The sequence below is a fragment of the Vidua macroura genome, chromosome 17 (assembly GCF_024509145.1).
Source record: "Vidua macroura isolate BioBank_ID:100142 chromosome 17, ASM2450914v1, whole genome shotgun sequence".
Classification (NCBI taxonomy): domain Eukaryota; kingdom Metazoa; phylum Chordata; class Aves; order Passeriformes; family Viduidae; genus Vidua; species Vidua macroura.
In genome coordinates, this window is record NC_071587.1 from 1,434,154 (window position 1) to 1,452,204 (window position 18,051).

Below are 18,051 nucleotides of genomic sequence, written 5' to 3' on the forward strand. Positions count from 1 at the left end.
GTGCCTGACCCCTGGCCAGGGTCCAAAGGCTTCACGACACTGATCACACTTAGCTGCACCTCCGTCTTTGCAGGGCTGGCTCCTTTCCCGCAACAGAGTCCATGTAGCTCTCTTGTGCAACTACCCAGGTGTGGCCAGAGAACGTTGAGAAAGGGCTGTCTTCCTCTGCTTCGAACCCTGGGACCCCCTCTTGCTCTGGGACCTCTGGTGCCTCCCACTGCGGCACCAAGGATTTTATTTTAAGGGAATTCCTGACACTACTTCAGGATGGTGATGCAACTGCCATGAGGAAGGCCTGTCTCCTAGCCTCCACCTTAATTCTCTTCACAGCACTGCAGCCCAGCACTGACCTAAGCCCTATGCCAAGAGCAGCTTGGGAAACACTGACAAATTTGAGATTGGCTTCTCTCCATCTGCCAAGCCACCATCCAGCAGAGCCACTGCTCTCTCATTCCTGTTTAGCCCTCAGTGGCTTGTCCTCCACATGCTTCTTCCTGGGGCATGATGCCTAATGCAGGGGGTCGAGCGCCAGCGGTGCCAAGTGAGGATACACAGAGGGAACCACCAGTGGTAACAGCAGGATGAGGGTGGCATTCATGAGGACACCCAGCTCCACCACCCACCAGGTATCCCTCCCTGGGGGACACAGGGCCTGCTCTTTGCATCAGTGCATCTCCCCTGTGCACAGCCAAGCTCCACTCTGAATCCCAAGCTTTGCTGAAGACCAGGCTCTTCCTCAAAGAGTGCCTGGACTAAGGGGAAGAACCAGAACAGCAACACTTGGTAGGCTTTTAAATGAGGATTTCTGACAACCCCACGTCTGTATCAGTGAGAGAGACTTTGCCAGTCTCTCGTTTCATGGTACAGGAGAGAGACTGGCAAAGGACTGAACAATCCACAGGCTCCTGACTCAGCAGGCAGGCCACAAGTGTGTGACTGGGACATATTTTAGCTCAACCCTACATCAACCGTCATTGCATCTGGACCAGCATTATCCAGTTGTTGGGTTGCAGAGCGATATCCCAGAGCTGCACGTGTCCCACTGCCTTAAAAGATCTCCAGTTATGGCAGGGCTGGAAAATAACCCTGTGCTCTGTGGAAAGGTGCTGGACACTCACATCCCACAAGCCACCCCCTGAAGTTTTTCCTCTCCCTGACGCGCAGCATTGCAGGCCCAGCCAGCTGTGCACAGTTGAACCATCCACTCAGCCAAGGCTTAGCAGACCTGCCCCAGCCAGGCACAGCATGGCCAGACTTGTGCCCCCTGTCCAGGCTCATCACGCACTGCTACTGTCTGGCACCAGAAAATCAAATAACCAGGAACTCAGCCTGAAGCTGTGCCACCTCCTTGCTCAGCCCTGAGCCACAGGAAGGAGCCCCTCCCTGTCCACACAGAAGGCACTGGCACCACCTCCTGCCCCATCTGTCCCAATTCACATCCACAGAGCAGCACTGGTCACTGCTCAGGTGTGGGCATCTGCAGAACACCACCAACCTGTCCATCAGAGGCAGGTTCCTGCTCCAGCATGGCATTATGACTTTTAAGGCCCTGTGAGACCTCAACTGGCAACAACCTCTGCCCCTGCATCTGTGATAAAGAGCATAGCCCAGATTTTACTCCTCAGATGAGTGATGAGGGATTTGATCTGAAAAAGAGGATACTGTGCTCATAGCCTCCTGCAGAGGCAAGTTACCTACCTGTGAGCCCCAGTAAACTGGAGGGCAAAAGGCATTCCAAAGAACAACAGCTCCTCACTGCCCAGAGTCCCTTTATCAGGGTGCAAAGAAGACATCCCTCACCTTGGGCCTGCCCAGGACAGGAAGATGTGCTGGGCCTTCAGCACAGAGTTGGCCACATGGGTGGGACACGATGGAGAGAGGCAGGAGCTCTGCACTGGTACAGGACTCTCTCTGCACCTGCCCTGAGCCCAGCTGGCAGGACAGCAAGACAAGTTAGACAGCCAGCCACAGCAAGGCAATGAAGAAGTGGCTCTGCCACAAGCAGCAAGCCTCCCTGCAGCAGGATTTTGGCACTTGCAGTCCATGCCCCAACATGTTCCCTCCTTCAGGCCTAGGTCAAGGTGCACAGTGGGACCCAGCCTGCTCTGGACTGCTGCAAACCCCTGGAGCTGGCAGAGCCCACCTACTGACACTGCTTTTTTTGAGGAAAAGCAGAAACACGTGAGGTTGCCACAGCTAGTCTAGTAAGAGGCAAAGCACCTAGATGCCCTGCAGGGGCCAGAGGAAACTGGGAAGCTATGCCACTCCCATGTCACCAAGTGCCACCAGGCTTCCCCCACCCAGGAATGTGATGGTGAAGGGAAACTTCTGAATGTGTACAGTACCCCACTTCGCCCATCAGTCTCACTGTGGACACATCACGCCATTTCCAGCCTCCCTGGCTGCCAGAGATGAGAGGAAAGAAGCACCATCACAGAAAAGACAAAGCTGTCTTGAAAAGGCCATTTCCACAGCCATGAATGATTTCTTGGGGCCATGTCTGGATACAGCTCCCTTCAACTCCATCCCCAGGCTCCTGGAAAGACCAAGAAGAAGACAAGAGGGACTTCCTGACTTCCCAGCATGAAGATTTGATCTTGTCCTTGTGAAAGCTGTGACAAAAAGCAAAGCCAGCGGTGGAGAAGTGTCCCAATGCAGCTTCTCAGCTGAGCTCTTCAGCCACCAGAAGCAGAGACCCTGAGGAATCCTCTGGGACTGTTCCTGTGAGCAATGCTTTCAAGTAGCTCCAATATAAAGGTCTTAACTTGGCACTGATTTTCTCAGCCTGCACCCAGCTCCAACAGGCCCAGCATATCTAGCAGCTCTTCTCAGGCTCCAGATCTCCAGTGTTTGTTTTTCTTCTTCCCAGAAGCCTGGAGAAAAGGCCCTGCACCTTAGCTCTGCTCTTTCTAGTAGTTGTAGTAGTTCCTGGTGCTGTGACAAAAGTGAGTGAACAGGGATGTTCATATTCCAGCAGCACTGCTGCTGTGCTCCTAATTCCCACACTGGAGGCAGGGATACAAACTGCCCAAACCAAAAACTCTGCAGAATTGTGCAGAGAACATTGTGTTTTCATATCCTACCCCAAGGCCAACTGCACAAGCAGGAAACAAACCTGTATTAGGGATTCTGATAGTCTTTCTTGCTTGATTATGAAAACTCACCAGTGGCATTACTTGTGCTGTGCCTTGAGAGACATGAGCCCATGATGAAACAAACCAGACTTGGAAGAGGCAGAGGTAGTCTTACAGCCACCTAATCACACATTTCCTCTCACTCCTCCTTCCAGCACATATTCCTGGCACTGTAAGACCAAGCCCCTGTTCCTTCCCAGTTAAGGATGCTGAGCTGTGGGAAAGGTGGGTGAGGAGGGTACAGGCAGCACAACCTACTGCCCATGCAGAAAGTACCCTCACCTTCCTCTTCTTGGGGACAGAATGTTCCTAAGGAAGGTGGCTTTCTTACAGAGGATTTTAAGATAGCCTGTTATTGCAAAGAGAACCTCAGAAACAGCACTCTGAAATTCCCAGTGCTGACCTTAGGAGAAACAGAGGAAGGGGAGTAAAGGGGCTGGTTCTGCATGGATAGCAGAGCCGAGGACAGCAGAGCCTGCTCACAGTCCTGACCTGCAGTGTGCTGAAATGCTGCAGACCAGCACACAGGCTCGCTCCCAGAAAGACTGCCTTCTTCAGGCCTTGGCACTCCACCAAGCCCCTTTTCACCCATTACCTTGGAGTTCTGGCAAACCTCAGCATGGCTGCAGTGGCTCAGAGTACACTTCCAAAATGCTGCATTCAACCCCAGGCTGGTCTCAGAGTCCCCAAGGGAGCATATCCACCCTTTGCAGAGCTTTCCAGTGTGTGAAAGGATAATTTGGCCATAATTTCTGCTGAAGAGAGTCCATCTTGCTTCTTAACAGGATTGTAAGAGCTCAGGATGAGTCTGGAGTTGCGAGGCAAGTTCTGTTTGCTGTGCTTGTCCAGCAAGGGAGAAGCAGAGGCAGCACTGGGCTGAGCAGCCCCAGGGAGCACAGCTGAAAGACAACATGGGAGCAAGAGCATGGGCAGAGGAGCTTCCCCAGGAGGCTCCAGAGATGGTCAATGGCACCAGCGTCTGACCCCACTGCAAGAAGCTGCCATTTCCCTAGGGGGTCTACCCTCCTGTGCTGCCTGGGGAGGCCAAAGGCTAATGTCTAGAGAAGGCTGCTCCAAGCCACTGCGAGAGCTGGAAGAGCAGCAGCAAGCTGTGGGGCAGTGAAGGAGGGGTGGCATGGGCATAGAGACAGAGGGAACAGGCAGCAAAGGTTTGGGGAGCTTCTTTGTTCTTCTCGAGACTGCTGAGGGTTTCACAGCACTGAGATGTGGCAGGGGGCACAACAAATTCAGCAGTGCTAATAGAAGGCACAAGAGAGGAAAGGTGGTAAAAACCAGTTTACTAAAAGAAAAAACCTTGACCACAAAGTATAGCTAAAACCAGAATGAAATCCCTTCCCCCACATCTTTGTGGGATGGGCTTGCAGGAGGCCCCTCTTGGGGACTACACTGGTCTCTGCTGGCCTCTCCATCTATCACAGGATGACAAACATGAAGGAAAGAAAACCAGTATTTTTTGCGCTGGCATTAAGAGACAAAAATAAAACTGTCTTGGGCACAAGTAACTATAAAGATGTCAAATACTACCAACAGCACTCAATGTGTACACCCTCTATTTACACAGCTGCATTTCTCCCAAGCAAAGGAGGACATGCTTGAGGTTGTCTTTGGAGAACAACACAGACAACAGAGCTGAAAAGCTCAGTGTGCTCATGCTATTAATATACCAGACATCCCAGCAATGGCATTAGATCCCATCTGAGAGCATTTGCTTCTGGCTCAGCTCTTTGCTCCCCATTTTACAAGCTAGAAAAAGCTCTCCTTGGGTGTCAGGTTCAACTACAGAAATCAAACTCTTGCTCACACAGTAGAGAGAACACATGATAGATGTGCAAGGAAACAGTGCCCAATCCTGCTTCCAAGAAAGCACATTTCACAGACGTCACCTTACTGGTATGAGCCTTGTAATATGAAAGAGCCTTGCATATCCAAGCAGCCTGTTAACACCCATGCAAGCTGCCACTCATGCCTTTCTCAGCACTTGCCCTTCAATTCATTGCAGGCTCAAGGTGCCCCAAGACTGCTGCACAAACCTGATCTAGGGATGGAACAAAGGAGAACTCCTTCCCACTTCCCCTCCTTGTAGGAGAATCAGCAGTGATGGTGATGTTACCCTGGCAGGCAAGGAAAGGTACAGCAAACTCCTGTCCACATTGCATCACTCCCCCTTCCTTCTAATAGGAGGGGACTCTGTAGAAGGGTATTCCCTACTGAGAGGGCAGACGAACTGAGGGATGGGTCAAAATTGGTATCACTTTTCCCTTGAGGCACAGCAACTCCCTGTACAAAGGCAGAGGAGGCCATGTTCCCTCCTGAGAGACTGAGTTAGTGTCCTGGCTGCAGACAAGGCCAGAGCTTAGTGCTGCTGTTACTCTAACCCATGCACATCATGGTATAGAATAACATTTTCCCTCCTGAACCACACCACAGTTTCAGGAGGGAAAGCCAGGCAGCCCATCTGAAGCATGCCATTGTGCCTCTCTCTCCAGAGAAGGGACTGCTGGCATCAACCCCTGCGGGACCCGGGCCCTTTGCTCCCCTGCCGGTTCCCCTCCTGTTTTCTCAGTACACAACTGCGGAACACGGTGTTGAAAGGGACAGCGGTGAAAACGCAAATTGATCGCAGTGACGAACCATCAGCACTGGCGAGGAGGAGGCTGCTGGAAGAGAACAGTCCAGCAGTGGGAGTGACCCCGACCCCACTGAGCCCATCAAGCCGAGCAGAAAGGAGCCCTGCCAAACCCAGCCGAACTGAGCCCGAGGGAGCGCACTGGAGCAGTAGGACAAAAAAGCAGCACTGACCTGCAGGGCTGACCTCTAGAGCAGCGGGGCAGTAGAAATGGTGGCACAGTTACCTGTGTGGAACTGAGCCCAGCGGAGCAGCTGCGTGACCCTACTTGGACAATCCCACTTTCAGGGCATATGTCACTGGTTTTTGTGGTTTCTGGCTGGGAGTAGCAAACATTAGTCACAGAAGTTGTCCCACCATCATGTCTTTGTTCCCAGTGGCCACATGGGCAGTACATGAATGGCCACCACATTGCCTTTGTCCAGGAAAGCCATGCAGATGCAGCTTATAAGGAGCATCTGCCATCTTGGTTTTGTTCCCAGTAGTGAACAACTTTTTGTGGGCAAAATACCTCCTCTTTTTGAATACTATTGCTATTAACAATTTTTACTATCCTCTTTTTGTATACTATTGCTATTAACATTGCTGTTGTTATTGTGTGTTTCTTATTCCCCTGCTTTATGCTTTCAGTAAATTGTTAATTGTTAATTCAACCCGTGCTTTTGTCTCTCCCTTACCGGAAACAGTGAGGGGAAGAGGAGTGGCTTATTTGGAGCTTAATTCAACCTGGTATGAGCCTTGTAATATGAAAGAGCCTTGCATATCCAAGCAGCCTGTTAGCTCCCATGCAAGCTGCCACTCATGCCTTTCTCAGCACTTGCCCTTCAATTCATTGCAGGCTCAAGGTGCCCCAAGATTGCTGCACAGTCAGGAATACTTTGGACTCTGTGAAGCTCACGATATCTTACACCCTATCAGGACTCTTACATTCATTTCTCTGGAAACATGTAATGTAGTTTTGATGGTGCCCATCCTGGCTGCCCTGGAGTGCCAGGCTGTAGACTGACAAGGAAGGAAAGTCACCTGTCTCATGTCAAATCCCATGTGCCTGTAGGTCAATTGTGTGATCCCCGCCAAGTCACTGAGGGTGACCTGAGAGAACTGGGAACTACTTAGGTACAGCTTAAGACACTTACTGGATTTCTCCTGGCAAGGCAGGGATCATTCTCTGGATGGATAGGAAGCTCAGAGGTGCTGCTTCTGGGGCAGGAGGCACAGGGAGCATCACAAGCACCAGTAAAGTGTTGGGTTCCTTCTGGTGCACTTTATGTGCATCACCAGTGTCTTGCAGCCATTAAGATCTGCATTGAATGCAGGAGTGTTTTGCAGGAAGCAGACACGTGATAAGCCTCAGGGGGATGCACTTCAGACACGTGATGCACTTCAGGGTGCATGTATTTTCCAGAACTGCCATCCTTTGTGGCTTTCATTAACTTGGCATTTTTCTACTATCCTTGCCTGCACCAGGCACACAGAGAGGTAGCCTTGATCCAAAAACCAAGGTGCTAGCACTTGCTTCACTGCCCAGAACCAGGACAAGGCATCCCAGCATATACGGCAGGAGAGTGCTTACCCAAGCACTGCTCTAGCCCTCAGGTCAATTCTCAGTATGACCCAACTTTGCTTGCTGCATGGCCTCCCCAGCTACCAGTACCAAATCCTCCAGGGCGGGATGATGCCCAGGTAGAGCAGGAGGGAGGCAGAGCAGCCCCACACAGTATCCCAGGCAGAGGGGCCAACCCAACAGAGACTGGGGAAGGGATACTTTTGTCCAACTGAAGCTGAAATCATGGTTTCAATACAATAAAAAAATCCCCGATTCCTGTCAGACTAGTTTTAGTGTAAAATAAAATCTCTTAGTAAAAAAAAAATAGCATCTTGTTATTGGTCTTTTATTTCAGGCTTGATGTGACCACCTAACTGTGCCAGGAGCTCTGTCCCTGCAGCTCCACCTCCTGCCCTGGGTGAAGGTGCAAGACATCAGCAACTGAGCAAGTAGGAAAGGAAGGAGCCAGACCAGATGGGCTCACCCACACCCCACAGCAGCCTGACCCCCTGCACAGGAGCTATGGCCATCCCAATAAACCCTGTTGCAAGTTTTTGAGAGCGTTTTCATCACATGACACTCCTGCCTGTCCCCTCTCATTCTGTTGTAGCACCCAGAGCAAAGATTATCTTTTGATATGTATTTTTATGGTGTCTCGCACAAAGATAGCCTGGCCCAAGCTGGGGACATTCAGGCAGTAGTGAAAGCAGACAGCTGTACCCCAAGAAGAGGAGAGCACATGGCAGTGATTGGGGGCCTGGCAGTACTTTGCCCAGCGCTGCACCTTCCTGGGGAAGCACAGTTCCCAAACTGCCTAACAGGGCCTGCCTGGCAGCTAAATTCACCCAATAGATATAAATAGAGAAGGCTGAAGCTCTCTCCATACCTGGCAGGATCTTTCCTCTTCTCAGCCGCACTGTTCCACTTGCCCTTCTCCATCTCCTGCAAGACAGCCATTTGGATGGGGGTGCTTCTGCCACCGCTGCCAGTGCTGCCTTGGTGCTCCTGGCCACAGCAGTCAGGCTGGGAGCTGCCCTTCATGGCCTGGAGCTGTGCCAAGGGCACAATGTCACAGCCCTGGGGCCGGTGCCACACTGTTTGCCGTGTGATGGCATTGTAGTAGTAGAAGCGGTTGTTGTTCTGGTCAAAGAGTTCCCACCACTGCTTCTGGTCTGACTGGCGCACCTTCAGGTTGGGAGGGGGCTCCCAGCTGCACTCCCCGGTGGTCAGGTTCACATACATCCGCTCCTGGGAGCGAGGCTCGATGATCTCCACCCAATCCGAGCTGCAAGGACACAAGAGCCGCATTAGTCTGGGCCAGAGGCCCAAAGCGAAAAGGTTGTCTAAAGAGTCCTACAGAGCTGTTGCCACTGGGCCAGGCAGATCAAAGCATTGCTTGGGGCTATTCAGCAGTCTAATGATCTAACTTAGGAGAAGCCAGGGCAAGGGTTTGAGATGGGGCTGCTACAAAGGACCAGTTCTTTGGCACAGGGAAGGGGAGATCAGCCCCATCAGCCTGGCCCCCTCACTTCCCACTCACCAGCCCAGGACTAACCCACAGGGCTGGCAAGCACTGTCTGTTGATGCTGGGATGACTCACATCAAGGGCTGGCCCAGTCACAGGACTGACAGTGCCTGGGAGATGCAGGGTGCAGGATGCAGACGTGTAGGGGACTTGACTTTCAGGAGCAAGGAATATCTGCAGAACAGGATCTGCTCCTTTTGAGAGCTGCACATTCCACCTGGGGAGACCAAAGCCCTGGCACCCAACAATTCAAGCAACCTGCTCCATGTGAGTGCCTGCCTGCAGGCTCCACATGCTGTGTGGCTGGAAGGGACCTCTGCATCCCAAGGACCCTGCTCGGAGCCCACACTTATCTGTCCAAAAGATATACGTGGGGAGTGACTGGTGGATGAGACTATCTCCATTGCAGGCTCTTCCCCCTACCCCTTGGCTGATGGGACAGAGCCTTCAGCAGGGCGTAAGGTGACCCAATGGACAGGCCCTGCTGCTGATCCATAACCCTTTGCAGCCCTAAAGAACCACTCCTTGAGCCCCAGGGTCCTTTATTAGCACCCATACTGGCCCAGTTAGTGAGAGCAAAGCAGTTAGTGCTGAAGGACTGCTTTTCAGGCAGATCAGCACAGTGGTTTTCATGTAGAGGTGCTGGGCTGCACAGCCGTCATACATGGCATATCAACCATATCACTGACACACCAACCCTAAAGAGCTGGCCTGAGGAGCTCAGCAAAGCCAATGCCTTGCCAATGCAGCAGCCCAAACCATTTTGGATAGCCCAGGTAAATGGAGGAAGGGAGTGCAAACCCAGCAAGGTTTCCTTCCACAAAGGAGAGATGCTGCCTAAAGTGATCCTGAACCAAGCTGTATGCTCAGCATGCTGAAAAAACAACATGAGCCCCTCCAGCTCCCACACTTCAAAGCCTGGCCTCCATCTCAATGTTGGTGGAGGCTGCAGGAAGGAGCGCCTAGTTAACTGAATCTACTTTTGCTATTTATAAAAGCCATATGAAGAGAACCCTCTTGAAAGGCCCCTCTTGAAACCTGCTCCTGCCCGGGGATTCACTCTGACACAACCACCAGCTGCTCTCCATCGAGGGTATGACAGCAGAAGCCATTCCCACAGCAGAAGCAGGAGAAGGGAGATCCCACTGCATCCCTCTCACACCCTCAGCTGCCAGCCTGCAGGTGCTCAGAAGGGTCAGGAGTGATGGTGACAGCACTGCAGTGCCTGAAATGGCAGCCCAGGCTCCTGTGCCCAGCCCTGGCTTTCTGAGGAAGGTCAGCATGTCTCCTATCACCAGGCAAGTCTAGGTGAGGGTTTAGTTGCCCATTGCACCTCTCTGCTAGGAAAACTGTGGGCTTGATTGACAGCAATCAGTGCTGAGCAGTCTGGCATGCACCCATAAAAAGCAGGCCAGTCCTCAAAATTGAGGAAAAGCAAGGAGTACATTCCTGGAGTAGGGCCAGCCCCAGGCTGCCACACAAGCCTCAAAAATAACATCAGGAACTCTGGAAAGATGTGATAAACCCAAGATTGCAGAGATAAGGCTGTAACTTGGACACACAAAAACCAGAATTAATTCATATTCCACTTTACAAAGTTAAAGAAGTTTCCTGGGGATGGTTTAAATAATGCTTTTCTCTGTCCTTTCAGCTCCAAGTGCTGAGGGATGCAGCAGACACAGAGTGTGTGCCCACCCCCACTAGAACTGCAGCGCCTGCTTCCACCAGCAGGATCATGGCAATGGTTTCAGTTCATCTCAGCTCCTGTGACTCAGACTCCCAAAACACGACTTGCCTGCAGGCCCCATTTGCAGTGACAGACCAAACCCCTCCACTGCCCAAGCACAGGACAGGCAGCCTGCTGGCATCCCAATGGCTCCAGGGAACTAACGCGGTCACCAGAGCCTGCAAGGTGGAGGGATTTCAACAAAACCCCCACTCGCTTCCAAAAGCAACCCACATTCCCAAGGTGCATCCTCCTGTACTGTCAGAAAGTCCAGGAGCTTCCTGTGTGTCCTAAGTAATACTTTCCAGACCTCACAGCTAGGAAACAGGACACAGCTCCAGCTGCTCACTCCAGCAGTCAAAGCCCCCCAACTGTGATGGCTTGTGCCTCGAGCATGCTGATGTTTTGGAGGAGTGGCAAGGCCATTGCAGGGGTCAGTACCCAAGCAGCAGCTTGCTGTGAACAGGATGGTGCACCAGGCATGCAAAAAGCAGAAGAAAGTGTAGGGCTTTTTGTGCATAATCACATCTCATGTATGTGGCAGCAGGTCTCTGGCCACAGAGAGCAGGCACAACTTTCCCAGGTATTTTCCCAGGGAAGGCTGTGAGGAGATCAGAGAAAAGAATGAGAAACAATTCTTATCTTCACTTCCTGCACCTGCTGTTGTGCACATGTGGAATGTGTCATGGAGATTTGTTTACCAAAGGGTGATTTCTTAATTGGACACTGGATGGTGTTTGGATGGATTGACCAATTAAGTCAAAGCTGTATCGGACTGGCTGGAAGGGTTACTGAGTTTCTTAATAAGTATAGTATAGTATAATATAATATAGGATGATATAATAAAGCAATTGATCAGCCTTCTGCAATCATGGAGTCAATGCTAATTATTGGCCGGCTGGGGGCCTGCGGCGACACATGTAAGCAGATAGATTTGGTCCCATCTGAAAGCTTCACCTCACAGATGGGCAGCTGTTTCTTTAATGAAGTGTTGTAATAGTACAGCTAAGAGCCAAGCTGGTGCGTTCTGTCCTGCAACCTCAAGGTCACAAAGGATGGACGTGTATAAACTTTGCTCCTTCAAAACCAGCTCGAGTTCCTCCTGGCTGCCACTCCTGTTTGGCAAAGCCTCGGAATAAAAAATAATAGCAGTAATTTTTAAGAAACGGTGTTTCATCCTGAAAGGGCATCTGCAAGCATCTCCTGACTAGATCTTTCTCACAAAGACTGTAAATGCTTAGTAGGAGGTCTAGGAAGGAATATTTTTTTTTTTTTTAACTACAGAGAATTGAGCAGGACCAGAAATGAAAAGGACCAGGTACAGGAGAAGAGTCACTTGCAGGAAGAGCTGAGGAACTCCAAGAAGTCAAACAGCCACTCCTTCACAGGAGAGCTGGTTTTCCTGGCACCATCACCCAAGTGACAACACAGCCCAGGCAGCCAAGCACAGTCCTGGGACACCACAACTTCTTCCCAAGGCTGTAAAAAGGTAAGAATAGTAGAGATGTTTTCTTAGCCGGAGCTGTCAGCTCAAGATCATCTTGATGTGATCTGCGACCTCACCCGTGGAAACTGCTCAGCACCAGCTTGAGGAGGCAAACATCTACCAAGGGGAAGAGAGCACCAAGGACAGCCATGGGAATCAACTGCCTCAGGGAGCTTCACACTGGGCTGCCAACAAACCCTTCTGCATGGCTGCAAGGACACCTCTTATGACTTATTTCACTTCCATGTGTTGCACTACGACACAAAGTAACTCCCACACTCACTTTAAGATTTAAAAGAAGAAAAAGAGAAGTTTTATTTCTGACCTCGCAATATATAGAATTCCAAAGGTGACTCTGGATTGGAGGATGAAATTGCCACCTCTCTAACCACACTGGTCAAACCAACAGTCCATCGATTCTCTCCTCCCACAAAGAAGAATGCAAAACAATCATTATTTACATGAACAGTGCATGAGAACTCCAGTAGAAATAGGTAAACATCAGAAGGCATAAAAAACTTTTAGAAGAACTTTAAAACTTTTAAAAAGAACTGGGTGACATCCATGCTCTGTAATTTTTGGATTTCTGTGTTTCAAGCCAAGAGCCCACTTCCTTCCCCCCCTTCCCTTCTTTGGGATGAGCCCTGCAGAGAGTTGAGGCAGTACTAAGTCCTTCCTGGCCAAACATGGCTCCATAGCAAGTGGGATTTTTCAAGAGTAATGCCCTCAATGGAGGCCTGCAGCATACTCAAAGCCAGTCCCAAGACAAAATGCCAGTTGTTGCCATCATCAGAGATCATCTAGCTGAGGATGTGCCAATGCCAAAACAAAGTGCCTTGTTAACAGGTCCTCCTTGAGGAGGAGGAATGCTGTTTGGCCATCACAAACAGAGTGAAGTACAATTCCCAGAGACTGGCCACAGTGTCACGGTGACACCACCAAAGGCAGGGAAGTGTGTGCAGGGAAGTGTGTGCAGGGAAGGCTACTTGCTGTATAGCAATCAACTGGGGTGATGGGGATGGGCATCTGAAATAACCCGCCCCAAGAGACGAGTTCAAATCCTCTTTCATTTGCTGTTAATGGAGCATAGGACAAAGGACCAATGAAAAGGAGCAGAAGCAGTCATACAGAGAATAATGCCATGTTCACCATCCTGAGTCCTCTAAAAGGAGGCCCCTGAAGCAGACCATGGCCAGTTCAGGAATGGTGAGTGGGTATCAACCCAGAGGCTCCAGTGCTACTGATATTGCTGCTCCTTTGTGGGTCTACGCTCCTGGCTGACTGAAGAACAGCACAGGCTGTGTTCAAGAACTCAAACATCACTACAGATTTTTTTTAAGACAATCACACTTGACCCTTCACCTTCTGTACAACAGGCAAAGCCACCTCAGTAAAATTCACTTAGTACAGATGCTGAGAAACCAAGTGCAACCTCCAGGTGGCTCTGATTCACTCAGATTTCCATATCAAAGCCAGGACAAGGCTGTAAAACTCATCTCTATCCTTGAGCTGCAGAGAGCCTCCGGAAGGTCTCTAGCATCGGCTCCTTATGGTAATCCTCCTTCAGCTGAGTGAGACAATTCAGGCTTTATTCACTGCCTTCTCTCAGCTGAATCCAGAAAAGCTGTAATTTACATCTTAGGACGAAAAAAGTACCCAAAACAAACACACACCCACACCCACATATATACACACTATAACTTCTTTTGAATACCCATGCCTCCTTCTAACAAAAATTATAGAGGAACAAAAAAAAAATATAATGTCAGGCTGTTCATAAAACTCTCCTGCTCCTGAAAATAAGCACTATGCAAACAAACCAACCTCTGCTTTGCCAAAGACAGACCACACTGCGAAAATCCAGAACAAATGCTGATTGCTCAACGCCTGAGCACATACGCTTAGCCCCAGCAAGAGCAGAACAGGGGCAGGCCTCTGAAAGCAGAGCCCAGCCTGGCAACACATTGCATAGAGAAGAGAGAATAACACCATAGTTTGGGTGGGTTAGGGGTACAAGAGAGCCTGGAAAAGGTCTTATCACAAAAAGCATCTCATTACTTTGGTGTTTTTAATGAAAAAGAAAACAAAACAAAAAGCAACGAAACAAACACAGCCAAAGCCCCAAGCCTTCTGCTAGGTGGTATTTTCAAAGATGAAGATGTCAGATGGGAAACTTGGTGGCTTTCTGGTTGCTTGGACTCTGTCAGCTCTTGCCTCTTTCCTGGCTTTCCCAAACTTTCCGCCAGCCCAGGTACCAGCATTGCTGGCTCCATCTTGCTGCTGTTAGCCTCTTGATTCATCCCAAATCCAGAGCAGAACAGACAGCAAAGGGGTAGCTCAGTCCACGGGAGCGGGTTGGGGCAACACCAAAATTACCAGCAAATTCTGCCAAGATCCTGTCTCAGAGAGACAGAAGTAAGAAAAAAGTACTTTTAGGACACACTTGAGATGTCTTGGGGTCTCTACAAAAGGAGAGAGGAAGGGCATAATGAAGGACAGAGAGCATGACAAGCCATGCCACAATGATAATCAGCTTAAAATAAAGTCCAGAACCGTCTCAAAGGCATAAGGCCCAACAGCCCAAGACCAGTACCTGAAACTTGGATGCACAGGCATCTTAGAGCTCTGTATGTCAGTAGGGAGGAGGGAGGGCAGCACAGACACTCCCACACCAACCTTCATGTTTCTCCATCATCCACTCTGTGCTAAGTGTTGTCCACTAGGTTTGGACTGATTTGAATCCTGAAATCACTCCCTGGAGCCATAAAGAGAGCATCCCAAGGGAGGAGAAGACAGAAGGGTTTGAACTGCTGCTCATCCCCACCCCATCCTTCAGCCCCCCATCACAGGATGGGCAATTCTGCAAAAGAGGGAAGACCAAGGGACAGAAAACATCCCTGTTTGAACGGCTTTGAGACAAAACACAAAGCACTTGCTGGATGGACACTGAGCAGAAGGAGGTCATGTACTGGAGACACAGGCACCAGGGGACTGTCTGGTGACCAGCAGACCAACACTAAAGGAAACTGCACCTGAGGGCAGGAGGGGCAGTAAAATCCACTCCTGTTAAAAAAATCTTGGCAATGCAAACCAGGTACAGGTCTTCACCGGAGAGCTACCTGCCGCTTCCCTGGAGGCCAAGGACCTCTCACTGCTCTCTGTCCCCAAATTGTCATTGAGGGTGAGCACCTTGGCCTGTGTTATGGCTAGAGATCAGCTGTGGCCACTGCAGCCTCAGCAGAAGGCAAAAGACATGTCAAAAAACATTCAGCATCAAGAAGTTTCCACGTGCTTCCCTCTACTCTTTGCAATGATCCACAGGCTGGCCAGGGACACACATCTGGCAGGCAGCTTCTCCTGCCTATCTGTCCTAGCCAGCCCATGGCTTTCATATGCTGAGAAGCAAAATCATTTGTGGAGCTTGAGCCCCAGGCCACAGCAGAGAAGTGAGCTAGCTGCCTTGGGCTATGGGACCTGCCTTGACACCTTGTCCAGCCCTCAAGCTGCTGCCCTGGAAAAGCAGCATACACCGAGTGTGCTCCCTGAGCCAAAGCAAGTAATGTCACACCAAGGATATCCCTGCTATTTCAAGGACGCAGCAGCAGCCACTGCTCTGTCATCCTATAATTACTGACAAAGGTCTTGATTTATCTAGCTTGCTGCCCAGCTGCTTCAGGACTGAGATTTACTCTTCACCGCCTCCTATGTCACCACTACTGATTTCAGGGATTCCTCCCAGCATTGCCACAAAGCCCTTGCAGCCAGGGGCCCAGCACAGCAGCTGCCTCCTCAGACAGTTGATGCCAAAGAAAGCAGTCTGGGAATAGGAGGCTCTGCAATCAGAAGTTGTTTTAGAAAAGCCACGTTACCACATAAACCCAGCAATTGCTCCAGCACCTTGGGAGCAACCCACAACCTGCACACTGTGGAAGGAGCAGGACTCAGCAGTGACTGACCTTTGTCATTTCTGTATATGCATCATCCTGGGCTTGGTGACATGACACCAGGAACTGCACAGACATAAACACACTGCAGTGCAGCATAGTTTCCCCATACAGGAGGGCAGAAGAACAACCATTACTGTGCCATTTTCACTGAAGGGAAGAGAGAGCCCATAGCAGCCAGAACAGAACAAAGCAAATAGCCAGCTCCCAAGGCTCATTTGCATCACACACAGGGATGGTTTTTTGCTGCAGAAGGGAACACTGAGTAATGACAATAAAACATTTACACAGATTTCTGAACAGTTTCAGAGAGAGAAGAGGAGGAAGACAAGAACAAAAAAGAAACTTCCAGAACCAGCAAAGGGAAACCCATCAGCCAGGTCCTCAGGACCAAATGGCCACCATAGTGAGAGCATGCAGGGTTGGGGATTTAAGGACCTCTGTAGACCTCTTATCTAAAATTATTGCACCAGACCATCACAAAAATGTGACAACCGTAGCTTTTCTAAAGGCAGAACATGAGCTGGCAGTGGTCAGGAACAGAAGACTGAAACTGTAATTACAGGGTGGAGAACCTGCACCACCAGACCATGCACAACTGGACTGTGTCACCCCAGGTGCCAACAGAGGATGCCCTACAAACAGCCAGATCACAGAGCATAATGCTTTCAAGCACCACTCAGCAAAGCAACATATCTGAGGCAGCTAAGTTCTTAGAAGTGTGACATTAGCAAAATAATGGCCCTGTGTCTCTGTCCATTTAAAGGGCTACCAGTCATTTATGAGCTGAAAAACAGGATCCCTTGAAAACTCATGCACAACATAGCCACGGATAGCAAGGGACCAAGTCATTCCTCAGATAGCAGAGTCCACAAAACACCGTGCTAAAAGCACAAAACAAATATAACAGTGCTTCATCATAACTTCTTTAGGGTTATTCGTTCTTCAGCAAATCTCTCCAGCTGCAGCTGTCTCTGCCAATTCCGTTGAAAAAAAAAACATGAGAGAACAGATGCAGTGAAGCTCTTGAAAGTATTAGCTGTCCAAGCTTGTTATGTGTGACTCAAGTTAACCACTACAACACCAGGCTAGCAGAGGAATTTGGTTGCAAGTCAAAGGAAAGAATAGGAGCGAGTTGGCAGCAACTCAAAGGAATAACCGTCTGCAAACAAACAACTCTCTCCCATCCTGTGAGACGCCATCAGGAAGTTCATCCCAACAGGACTCTGTGCAGAGGAGCCACTTCAGTGTTATCATTTTCTCCAGCACAAAGCACACCAATTTCCTCTGGCAAAGAAGGAGAGATAGTAAGTATGTAGCTGAAAACCTCAGGCACGAAGTTCATAAGCTCTTTATAAAACAATAAGAAAAAGAAATATATCATGGAAAAGAGGTACTTCCATTTGTTTGCCTGCAGGAATTGCTGAACGACAAGCACATCAGACACAACAGAGTCAGGACGCTGCAAAGCCAATGCACTGGACCCAGAGCACTGGTCCCTCCTGCAGCCCCAGAGCCTCCCCTCCTCCATGCCTGCCCCACAGGGAAGCACATGGCTCCCTGCTCTATGCACAGCTCCACCTCTGGAAAGCTCACCTATCCCTAAGTGAATTCTTAGTTTGGGATGAAAAACACAGCCCATATTTGACTATTTTATCTTGTTTTTTATTCTGATGTAATAAAACATGAAAAAAGCTTCCTCCAAAAGGAAAGGCATGCTTGTTGCCCCAAACTGACATTCTTTTCCTGATTGTCTCTACAACATTACAGTGTGAGTAGGAGTCACATCCTGTGAGCTGTATTTGAGACTCTGCTTTGTCTGCTACACACTTGCATCTGCAAGACCAGCAGTGACTACAGTTAACACCTTGAACTCCAAGTAAACCAAAATACTAGTTATCTATAGTTCCAGTGCTTTGTCATTAACAAGCTCTGGCTTGATTTAATGAGAACAACTGAGGTGTTTGACTTTGCCTTAAAATGCAGTCACATCTTTTTTAAAACTGAACATCTCTTCAATCTCACAGATGTAAGACTTCACAA

General features: G+C 49.7%; 1 protein-coding gene across 1 annotated transcript in view; it reads right to left on the reverse strand.

The window, feature by feature from the left end:
* LOC128815817 (rho GTPase-activating protein 39-like) overlaps nt 1-18,051 on the reverse strand; it is a 57,292-nt gene that overhangs the window by 20,929 nt on the left and 18,312 nt on the right. The window contains exon 2 of the mRNA XM_053992863.1: nt 8,214-8,612. Coding sequence (XP_053848838.1) covers nt 8,214-8,612 — 399 coding nt within the window. The remainder of the gene's footprint in view (nt 1-8,213; nt 8,613-18,051) is intronic.